At 43.3% G+C, this 12,326-nt stretch overlaps 1 protein-coding gene across 1 annotated transcript in view; it reads left to right on the top strand.

Annotated features, from left to right (window-relative positions):
* The window catches only part of NUDT1 (nudix hydrolase 1), a 180,887-nt gene extending 169,561 nt beyond the window's left edge, over nt 1-11,326 (top strand). The window contains exon 3 of the mRNA XM_044088926.1: nt 9,495-11,326. Within this exon, the coding sequence (XP_043944861.1) occupies nt 9,495-9,667 (173 nt within the window). The 3' untranslated portion in view covers nt 9,668-11,326. The remainder of the gene's footprint in view (nt 1-9,494) is intronic.
* The last annotated feature ends 1,000 nt before the right edge of the window (nt 11,327-12,326 follow it).

Consider the following 12,326-nt stretch of genomic DNA (forward strand, 5'->3'; position numbering starts at 1 on the left):
GCCTCTTCCAGACCTTCTCAGTCCAAACCCAAATCCAGCAGAATACCCAGGCTTCAGTCCCAGGGGACTCTCAGGACTAAGCAGTGGGGTGCCTCCACTTCCAAATCTGGGAGTAATAAAACACCCCCCTATGGTAAACTGTCTCTGACTTCTTTTTAAAACTTCCAAGCACTTCTCAACTGATTGCCCCTTTGGGGGGGGGGGGGGTTGAACTTCATGCAAAGAACTGGGAACTCATTACCCAGGACAAATGGGTTTTAAATATAGTGTCCCAAGGATACACATTTCACTTCCACACGTTGCCAACTCCAAGCGGTTGGCTGGATCTGCCTCCAAATCAGTGGGCAGAGGCCCAAAAGCAAATACTCTCTCTCTCTTAAGCATAGGGGCTATTCAGTTGGTACCAGAAGAAGAAGAAAAGGGACAAGGTTTCTACTTGAGATGTTTCCCGGTACCCAGAAAAGACAATTCATGACATGCTATCCTGGACCTGCCTACTCTAAACACCTTTTTGGTGATTCCAAAATTCAAAATGCTGACTCTTCACCAGTTGCTTCCTATGCTAAGCAAAGATGCCTGGTTGGCAACACTAAATTTAAAGGAAGCATACCTGCACATTCCAATCGGGGAATCTTGCAGAAGATACCTTCGCTTCAAAGCAGGCTACATGCACTCTAAGATATCTGCACTGCCCTTTGGCTTATCTACTGCACCCAGGGTATTCACAAAGTGCCTAGATCCAGTCATTGCATTTTGCAGGCAAAGAAATATTCAAATATTCCAATACCTGGACGATTCTCTAATTCAGGCAGAAAACCAGGACATACTTTTGAATCATATGGCATTTGTACAGAGGTTGCTAACTTGTCTGGGGTACACCATAAACGAAAATAAATCACACCTGGTACCCTGTTAACAAATTTTATTCCTGGGAGCAAGCTTGAATACAACTTCCCAGATGGCTTTCCTTATACCAGAGAAACAAATTCACCTGACAACCTACTTCAAACAAGTGGCCACAAAAACCCTGCTGTCTGCAAGGCAAATCCTACAAGCCTTTGGGGTTCATAGCCTCCTGCATTCTTCTAATTCCATATGCAAGACTGCATATGAGGAATCTAAAATGGTATATAAAAAGCTTATGGTGTCAACATTCTCAGGATCTAGAAGCAATGATTCCTATCATTCCTTGTCTATGCCTAGAGTTCCTTTGGTGGGCAGAGGCCTGCCACCAAAACAAGGGACTACCATTCACACTAACCCCTGCCACCCAAACCCTAACAACAGATGCATCAGACTATGCATGGGGGGGCGCACCTGACAGGTAAGTGCATTCAGGGCAAATGAAACCCAATTCAGATGCACCTTCACATCCACCATGAAGAAATGTTAGCTGTACAGAATGCTCTGACAGCCTTCAAGGACCACATTCTTCCAAGACAATTAATGGTAAAGATGGACAACACCACTGTTATGTGGTACATAAACAAGCGGTGGGTACATATTCTTAACCTCTCTGCAGACTAGCCATGGCATTGTGGAACACAGCCTTGAGCTACCATCTACAAGCTCAATTCCTGCCAGGAAAACTAAATACACCAGCAGACGGCCTAAGCAGAATCCTCATGGACCCACACAAGTGGAAACTGGAACCAAGGATTTTCAACATGTTTACAAGCAAATGGGGGAGCCCAGATATAGACCTGTTTGCCTCCCCCCAGAACTATCAATTGGAAAAATTTTAAGCTTGGAAGGTGGATGCTCTGTCCTTCAGCTGGAAAAACCTACCAGTTTATGCCTTTCCTCCTCTGCCTCTGCTCTCCAAAGTACTACAAAGATCAAACCAAGGATGATTTTGATTGCACCAGCCTGGCCATGTCAACACTGATACCCCCTCCTGTGCAGTGTGTCACTGTTGGCCCCATGGCACCTGCCTCAGACTCCTACCCTGCTGTCTCAGCAGGAGAACCAGATTCCACACCCTCCACTTCAAACACTGACTCTAGCAGCCTGCCTAATTACCTAAGCTCTCCTTTACCATCCCTCAGTAAACCAGTGATGGATGTCATTTTAGAGGCAAGGGGGCCTAGTTCTAGAAAATCTTATGCTGAAAAATGGAAGAGATTCTGTGCCTGGAGCCAATCTCGAGGGATGAGCACAGCAGTGCCCAATTTACCTCAGATTTTACAATACTTAACTGAGATGCTTCACAAGGGCCTATCTTTTTCCTCAAAAATTCATGCCTCAGCCTTTTCAGCTCATTATAACACAGAACCTCCCCTCTTCCCTCATCCACTGCTCAAGCAGTTCCTCAGAGGTGCCAAAATGTAAGACCACCCAGGACAGCTCCAACTCCAGCCTGGGACCTTAACTTTGTATTGGAGAAACTCACCCTTCCTCCTTTTGAGCCAGCTGCTACTGCAGATTTAAAATTCCTTTCTTGGAAAACAGCTTCCCTTTTAGCCATCACTTCAGCAAGAAGGGTATCTGAATGACAGGCCCTTATGGCAGTGGAGCCTTTCGTCATCTTTCATGCGGACAGGTGGCCCTCAGGACCAATCCCCTCTTTCATGCCAAAGGTGATATCCAGTGTGGCCTTCAGTCAGTCCATTCATTTGCTAACCTTCTTTCCTAATCCACAGAATAAAGGGGAGCAGATACTGCACTCCTTAGATGTGTACAGACAACTTAGATTCTGCTTGGACAGGACTAAACCTCAAAGGAAATCTGAACAACTGCTGGTGGCAATGGTGCAGGGACAGTTATTTCAAAGCAAAACATTTCCAAATGGATAGGCCATTGCATTAATTTCTGCTATAAGCACCATGGAAAACCTATCCCACAGGGGATCAGACCCCACTCAACCAGGGCTGCATCTACCTCTACAGCCTTTCTCAGAGGCGTACCTACCAGGGACATCCTAGAAGCTGCTACCTGGAGTTCTGTACATACTTTCACCAAGCATTACCATTTGCCAATTTTCTATAAATCCAGAGCTGGCTTTGCCACTGCAGTCTTGCAGGGCCTTATAGCTGGTCCTAATGCTATCTAAATTCCTCCTCCCATCCTTAGCTTTGGGAATCTACCCAAATGTAATGACTGCAACAGTGAAACACAAAGAACATAGTACAGTTGTGTACACTTACCTTAAATGTAGATGTTTGTGTGTATTCACTGTTGCAGTCCTGGTTACCCTCCCTCCAGCCCCCTGACTTTTTTTGGCTATACCTCTTCTTTCTTTTTCAATGCTTAAAAGCTTTTTGGTGTATTTGCTTTTTTGTTTGAGGTATAACCTTGGATATTTATAGATTTAATTGCTTCCCATTAGGGGGACACCTGACATCTGGGTCAAGAAAAGCTGATGTAATGACTGCTGCATGTTTTATACCCCTGACAACCTGACATCACGGAAGAAGAGACAGCAACCGACGTAGGACCCAAGACTGTTAATCAGGCCGACTGAGGGCTACTGCAAGCAGATAACCCAAATGTAATGACTGCAACAGTGAATACACTCGAACATCTACGTTTATGGTAAGTGTACACAACTGTACTATTCGCAGGCCTCTGCTGAGACACTTTTGGAGTCCGGTATGCCGTGAGATGCTTCTTCAACTATGGAATCTTCGGATGTCTCTACCTTGGATGAGTCCGGAGCCGCTGTGCAGGCACCGGCATCTGAGGGTGTATTCTGACCTACTGATGTTTGCATTAAATCGACAACTTAGTTTTTAGCTAAAACTACTGAGTTTCTCAGTCCCAGAGTACGCACTATGCCTAGAAAACCGACGATCAAAGTACATGCTCAAGCTCCCATGCCATAAAAACAAATGCTTAGAATGGCTAAAGACCTTAATACCCTAATTATTGGAAGCCATCCTTCCCCTGCTAAGAGGCAAAAAATTGAGTTTCTTTCTGATTCTACAGACCAGGAATCTGACTCTGACCCTTCTGATTACCAGGACATACCCTTAACCTTTGAGGATTCAGATGCAGAGGAATCTATTCCCTCTGCCTCTCCTCCAGAGGAATTTTCTTTTGGTGAAACCTTGCATACTTTGAGAGCATTTCCGCTGGGAATGCCAGGACTGTCATCAGTGCAAAAAGAGATGCAGAGAATTTTTAGAGTTGCCTCAGCACAGGCCTCTAGCTGTAGCCCCCGTCCTGGATGTTGTAGATGATGTCTTCATGGAATCCAGTCTTACTCCAGACACTTTACCACCAGCCCCTAGAAAACCTGACCGGTACTACAGAGTACCTGATTCTCACAAGTTTCTCTTTAAAAATCCTACTGCGGATCCAGAGACCATTTCCCAGGGACCTAAAGGGATTAAGGCTACTTACAGCCAAAAACCCTACTCCTTCAAACAGGGATTCCAGAGCTTTAGACAGATTGGATAAGAAGGTATATACATCTGCAACTCTTGCCATCAGGGCATTGAATTGCCAGTTTCACATGTTGAAGTACCAGCAACATATTATGGAACAAATTAAACAAAGAATGTTATCTCCAAATTGTGCAGAAAATAAAGATTTACAAGAGTTAATGCATTCTGCAAACCAAGTTAGTAAGCATACTTTGCAGTGTGGCTTTGATGCCCTAGAAGCATCTTGCAGGGCTGCAGTCAGTGGGTCTGTACTGAGAAGGCATGCTTGGCTGAAGGAACAAACCTTGCCAGACCATGTCAAATCAAAATTATTAGACGCTCCTTTAAATCAGGACCGTTTGTTTAGCACCAAAGCAGAAGATGTTCTTAAAAAGATGGAAGAAAAAGCTAAATCTATGCAAACTGTTAAAATAATTCTTACAAGTGCAGCCACCTAGATTCAGTAGGCATTGGCCTTCTAAAAACTGGTCCTTTCCAGCCCCTTCCAGGCTTTCTCAGTCCAAACCCAGGGGAACCAAACCACCAAGACTACAGTCTCAAGGTATGCAGAGATCTAAACAATGGAGTCCTCCCACCTCAAAAACAGGGAGTGACAAGCCACCCCCTTATGGGAAACGTTCACCATGACTTTTCAATTATCTTTGCCAGCCCTGCCCTACAACTTGCGCCCCTAGGAGGAAAACTTGCCCTTCATGCCAAAAACTAGATGTCCATTACTCAGGACTGATGGGTTCTAAACATTGTATCCCACGAGTACAGATTCTTCTTCCATTCCCTGCCAACCCCAAACGAGTTTCCAGACCTTCCTCCAAACAAGTGGGCAGAGGCTCAAAAGCAAGTACTTTCCCTGCTCAATATCAGGGCTATTCAACCTGTTCCAGTAGAACAAAGGGGACAGGGTTTCTGCTCCAGACTGTTCCTGGTGCCCAGAAAAAAGGGCTCTTGGCGCCCAGTCCTGGATCTATCAATTCTCAACACTTTTCTGGTGGTCCCAAAATGCTTACCCTGCAACAGCTTTTCCCTATGCTAGCCAAGGATGCCTGTTTAGTCACCCTAGACTTAGAAGCTTATGTGCACATCCCCATAAGGGAGTCTTGCAGGAAATATCTACACTTCGGGGCAAGCTCTATGCACTCTCAGTTCTCTGCAATTCCCTTTGGCTTATCTACTGCACCCAGTGTATTCACCAAGTGCTTGACTCCAGCCATTGCATACTGCAGGCAGAGAAATATCCAAATTTTCCCATACTTGGACGATTGCCTGATTGAGGCGGACAGTCAGGAATTGCTACTTCACCACCTGGCATTTGTAAAAAGACTCCTATCTTCATTGGGGTACACCATCTACGAAAATAAATCACAACTGGTGCCCAGTCAAAAAATTGTATTCCTGGGAACAAGCTTGAACACAACTTCCCATATGGCATTTCTCACTCCAGAAAAACAGGTGTATATCACAACATTGAATGACCATAATATCGAATCACACAACATCGAACAAGTAACATTGAATGCTAATGAACCCAAAAGCTACAAATTACGAAATCGGAAACACCGGACTCACATAATTGCCCCTTGTAAAGTTACACACCCTGACATCACTGAGAAATGTTCGTGTGAATAACGTCTGCTACGAACTGCTGTTTTATAGCAGGATAAGCAAAACACATAACATTGACATGTTACATGTGAATATATTACTTCCATTGCGGTGCGATCTCGGAGTTGGTATATTTAAGTAGGGGGGTGTGAGGGGCAAAGCCTCCCACATAAGAAGTAGTCTGTAGCTTGTTTGCGTCTTAGAGCACCAAATCATTTAAATACTTTGTTTTTTGTACATAGTGTGTATATAGTTTGGTAATCGTTGTGTGCTACTATGTTGGTTTTGTTCTTAATATTTACTTTCTGTTGAGCAGAGTAGAGTACTTAATGTATATGTTTGTAGAGTACTTGCATTGGGTGGCTGGGTTGTGTTTTGACAGTTAAGGAGACATGTTTTGTTTGTTATGGTTAGGTTTCAGGATGGCCAAGTGTTGCATTTCATGGATTCAGTTTTCGAAATTTTGTGCTTTTGAGTTTCTTAGCATTCAATGTTGTGTTCAATGTTGTTTAATTCAATATTATGGTCGTTCGATGTTCTGATATAAACCCATTTGAACAACTACTTCAAACAAATGGCCACCAAAACCCAGCTATCTGCAAGGAAAATACTGCAAGCCTTAGAGTTCATAGTCTCATGCATTCTGCTAATTGCATACGCAAGACTACATATAAGGAAGCTTCAGTGGTACTTAAAAAGTTTTTGGTGCCAACATTCACAGGACCTGGAAACAGTCATTCCTATCATAACTTGTCTAAGGGCAGAGTTCCTTTGGTGGGCAGAAGCATGCAACCACAACAAGGGACTGCCTTTTACTCAACCTCTCACCGCCCAAATCCTGACTACAGATGCATCAGACTAGGCATGGGGGGCTCACATGGCAGGCAAATGCATTCAGGGCAAGTGGAGCCTAGGACAAGTTCTCCTGCACATCAATCAGAAAGAGATGTTAGCTGTATAGTATACTCTGACAGCCTTCAAATGCCTAATCCATCCAGGACAGCTGCTGATAAAAACAGACAACACCACAGTTATGTGGTACATAAACAAGCAGGGGGGAACCCATTCTAACTCACTCTGCAGGTTAGCCATGGCCCTGTGGAACACAGCCTTGAGCAACCAAGTGCATGTACAAGCTCAGTTCCTGCCAGGCAAACAGAATTTACTGACAGACTTAAGCAGAAATCTCCTGGACCCACACGAGTGGAAATTGGAGCCCATCACCTTCAACCTTCTAATCCAGAGGTGGGGAACACTGGAGGTGGGCCTCTTTGCCTCCCCCGAGAACTACCAGTTGAGCAAATTTTGCACCAGGAACCCTCACAGCAGGACCTGGAAGGTGGATGCCTTATCCTTCAAATGGGAAAACCTCGAAATGTATGCCTCTGCCCCTCCTCTCAAAGGTACTACTCAAGATCAGACAGGACAGCCCAAGGGCAATTCTTATTGCCCCAGACTGGCCATGCCAGCACTAGTACCCACTTTTGCACAGTCTAACAAGAGTGCCACCCTTTCACCTTCATCAGACACCTTCCCTGCTGTCTGAGCAGGAAGGACAGATTTTGCATCCACAACTGCAAACCCTAAACCTTGCAGCCTGGCTTAACCCCTGAATTACTCCACCAGCAACCCTCAGCAAACAGTTGCTGGATGTCATTCTTGAGACCAGAAGGCCTAGTACTAGGAAATCCTATGCTGAAAAGATATTGTTCTTGGAATCAGTCTCAAGGAAAGGACACAGCTGTGCCCTCCTTACCTCAAATCCTTGATTACCTAGCAGAGCTGCGCCACAGAGGCCTATCCTCCTCCATTAAGATTCATGCCTCTGCCATCTCGGCTCATTATAATACTGAGCCACCTCTATTCTCTCACCCTCTAATCAAACAGTTCCTGAGAGGGGCTAACAACTTGAGGCCCCCTAGGAGAGGACCCACCCCTGCCTGGGACCTTAACTTTGTACTGGAAAAGCCCATGCTTCCCCCTTTTGAACCTGCGGCTTCAGCAGAGTTAAAATTCCTTTCTTGGAAAACAGCCTTGCTTTTAGCCATAACCTCAGCTAGAAGAGTGTCTGAATTACAGGCACTAATGGCTGTGGAACCCTTCATTATTTTCCATGCTGACAGGGTTTCCCTCAAGACTAACCCGTTCTTTATGCCTAAGGTGGTCTCCAGTGTGGCTCTAAACCAAGCCATCCATTTGCCAACCTTCTTCCCTAATCCTCAAATTAAAGAGGAAAGGATGCTGCACTCCTTGGACGTGCACAGACAGCTCAGGTTCTACCTTGACAGGACTAAACCTTTCAGAAAATCTGACCAGCTGCTAGTCAGCTTTGCTACAGAGGCAGAGGGCAAGGCCATTTCAAAGCACACCATTTCCAAATGGATAGCACACTGCATCCATTTCTGCTACAAGCACCAAGGAAACCCTACCCCACAGGAGATCAGAACACATTCCACTAGGGCTACTTCCACCTCTATAGCATTTCTCAGGGGAGTCCCTACCAGGTACATTCTGGAAGCTGCAACCTGGAGTTTTGTACACACCTTCACCAAACATTACCACTTGCCTGTTTTTTTCTAAATCCAGAGCTGGATTTGCTACAGCAGTCTTACAAAGCCTGCTAGCCAGCCCCAACTCCTCTTGACTGCCTCCACCCTTCCTCTGCTTTGGGAATCAACCCAAGTGTGATGACTGCAACAGTGAAACAGGAAGAACATACTACAGTTGTGTACACTTACCATAAATGTAGATGTTCGAGTGTATTCACTGTTGCAGTCCTGGTTTCCCTCCCTCCAGCCCCCTGTTTTTTTCTATCCTTTCTACCTATCCTCTGTATGGCCATTTTTTATGGCAGTGGTATTTACTTTTTACTGGTGGTGTTCCACACCATGTACTAGCTTCATATTTGGGGAGCTCCTGACATCTGGGGCAAGAAAAACTGTTGTAATGGCGTCGGCTGCCTGTTTTATACCCCTGACAACCTGACGGCATGGAAGAAGTGACAGCATCCAATGCAGAAATCCTAAGACTCTGGTATTTGGGCCGACTGCGGGCTACCTGCAGGCAGATAACCCAAGTGTGATGACTGCCACAGTGAATACACTCGAACATCTACATTTATGGAAAGTGTACACAACTGTACCTTCCTTAGAGGGAAGACAGCTAGCTAGTACCTGCAGAAAAAAAAAATTGGCCAGAAAACGATACACAGAAGGTAAGCCAAATATGATTTGTTATTATAGTGACCCTTTGTGAAGAAAAGATGAAGTAATCCCTATTTTGAAAACAGTGCAGTATCTAACTCCATATACATGAGACAAATGTTACTGTGTTCTAGCAGGTGATGCACAATACTAGAAGAAAATGGCTGATGCCTCCTTGAAAAAAAACATCTTTTAGTAAAACTAATGATACATTTAAAAAAACTGCATAGGTTGTAATAAGTGAGAAATTTGTGTGCTGCAGTGATAGTTACCATGTAATAATTGTTTGTATTTTTCCTGTCAGAAATGCATCCACGGTGGTTTGAGCTGGACAAGGTACCCTACAGCCAGATGTGGCCAGATGATATATATTGGTATCCCATGATGCTGGAAAGGAAGAAATTTCTGGGTTACTTTAAGTTCCAGGGACATGATACCATTTTGGAACACACACTGCAAGAAGTTGAAAACCTATAAAAATACTGTTTCCCCTTGCTGTATTTTCGTTTTCTTTTCTCTGCGTATTGTACAGCAGATTACACAATGGTTTTCATCCCTGTTTCTGCCTTTGCAAACATTAGTAGTTGTATAAGAAATAGACCACTAAAGAATGAGAGGGTGTAATTTGGACTTTATTCCCTACTTTTGATTCATTCTAGGGTGCTGCCAGTTGAATGTCACCAAAAGGGATTTATACCACACTTCTAAGTGCCTTACTGCATTTACACTGTGGGCATTAGTATAATTTATTATTGAAGCATTCCATGACTTTTCATATAAATACTGTACTGGGATGATCTCACTGCTCTAGGACCAGTTTAGGATTATTCCTTTCATTGTATAATGTATGATCTCAGCTTACAGTGAGTTACTTCCTGTTATTGTATGTAACATGCATGAGTGAAATGTGATCTAGATGAAAACATTGAAACCCAGACATGGTATATACAGACTTCTGTTAAAGCATACTTTGCAAAGATATTTATGTATAAAAGCAAATTCCTAGTACAGCCTATTACATCTGCGTTGTGTACAACCCTGATTCCAGTGTAAGTATTGAGTCAAAGAGACTAAGGTGGCAGGTATTGTGCTATTAATGGCAATTCTTTACTTGAGATACCTGTTTGCCTGTTTGGGTGTAAAGCTTGCCTTGTAAAAAGCAGTTGCACAGAGAAGTCTCTGTGGATGTTTGTAGTCCCATGCAGGCATTGGGATGATTGTATAACTGCTTTTGGCAAAAACTAACGACCCTTCCCTAAGGAAGAACATTGTTTCTCTCTTTTTTTTTTTTTTTTTGCCGATAAATTGTATGTCTTTAACTCCTCTTGCTTGATTTTTTTTTCTGGTTAGTGACTGCCCCATTACTCTTCCACCTCTCTAATACTTGCAGTTTACACAACCCCACTCTCTGTTACCTGTCATGCATTCCAGGCACATACTGTATTGATTTTAATATGTCCTTTCCTCTCCTAGTTAGTGATAGCATATATTGACATCATTGAGTCAGCCATGACCATGGTCTGATGTAAGTGTTTTAATAAATATGACCTCACCCTCCACCTCCATTGTTGTTGGAGTACCCTAACCGACTTTCCAACTCCTCCAACCCATTTCCAAAAGGGTCACTAGTAAAGTGCATAGCTGGCCTTCCCCTGCACCACAGAAGCAGTAAAAAAAGATTTAATTTCTTGTTCCTTTTAACAAGAACTTGTGAAGTTTGTGTGAAAGTCAGACACCCTGATATCTTTCATTCACCAGTGGATCGGATGTAGCTGCATACAGCACATTATTAAGCAGGTTAGATCCATAACAGGTGTTTGTGAATTAGAAATAATGTTTAAGTATGGTTGACTCTGAATGATGTGAAAAATTTAGAAGTGTAGTAATGTTATAAAGCTGGGAATATGTCCGTGTTTAGACTTTTGTTCAGGAACGGATTATAACACTGACTAATGTAAAAAGAACATGGACAGTTACACTTAACAGTTATGCTGTTTTAGTCCTAGTTTTTATCTTTTTCTTTAAATTTTCATTGCTAGAACTTCCTGATAGCTTTGATCATATTTCAAAATCCAGTTTGAGACTGCCTCAAGCATTTTTGTCCTTTGGAGTAAAACATATTCTGGCCAAGATGTATATTTGTTATGCTGTTTCAATTTTTCATTTAGATTATTTCTTATAAATTGGTGCAGCTGTTCGTTCTAATTTTATTATAGCATGTCTGTAATTCAGGGCAGGGATACCACAGTTCTTTTATAAACAAGGAATTGCGTGTCTAGTAGTCTGTTATGGAATCGGAGAGAAGGATTTTGAAAGAAATGAGAACAGTGATATATTTTACTACTACAGCAGCTGGTAAAACTTGGGTAGAGTACTAAAACTTAAAGATGTTTTACAGGGAATACCAAAGCATAGTATTTTAACGACGAGAGTAAATTTGGCCACAACCGCCCTTGGCCACAGCAGGTAAGAGTCCTGAGGTAATGTAATGAACAGAGGAGGCAACAATATATTGGGATGTAAAAGTGTTAAGAAGACGCAGAAATCCCAGATAGAAATGAGATTAAGTGCTGGTAAGGATGGTGGTAGTGGAGAATAGAATGCGTTAGTGCACTGGACAGAGCAGCAGCAAGAACAATTGTTAACTGGGCAAGTCCAGAGGACATGCCGACCCCTTTCAGGGGCAAAACAAGAACAATGTCTGATTAAGTGACTTGTTCAGAGTCATACAATAGACAAAGTGGAAGCTGTAGAAATGAAACCCAGGACGGCTGCAGGGTCTGGGTCTAGCAGCACACATTCTTAAACCTGTGCATCAAACTGTCATACAGCAAGCATTGATAAGGCAGAGAAACAAGACATAATTTCTAGGTCGGGTACACAGAAGGAGGGTGAGAAGTTGCAGTGTGACATTGCTGCTGTTAATAAGGTAAGCCCATAAGTTGTTAATTACAACTGAAATTACTTCTCCAAGCTGTGCTGTTAAAGTGAATACTGGGCACATTACAGGTCATGCTGTGACTTCTCATTCTCCTCTATGCCTAAAAATGTAGCACCCTGCATTATCTCTGCTTGCTGGTTTAATTTTTTGCTGCTCTGACCCATGCATTAACTCCAGGGATAAAAGGGAGGAATA

Source organism: Protopterus annectens, chromosome 12.part0 (assembly GCF_019279795.1).
Source record: "Protopterus annectens isolate FY-2018-M chromosome 12.part0, PAN1.0, whole genome shotgun sequence".
NCBI lineage: Eukaryota > Metazoa > Chordata > Ceratodontiformes > Protopteridae > Protopterus > Protopterus annectens.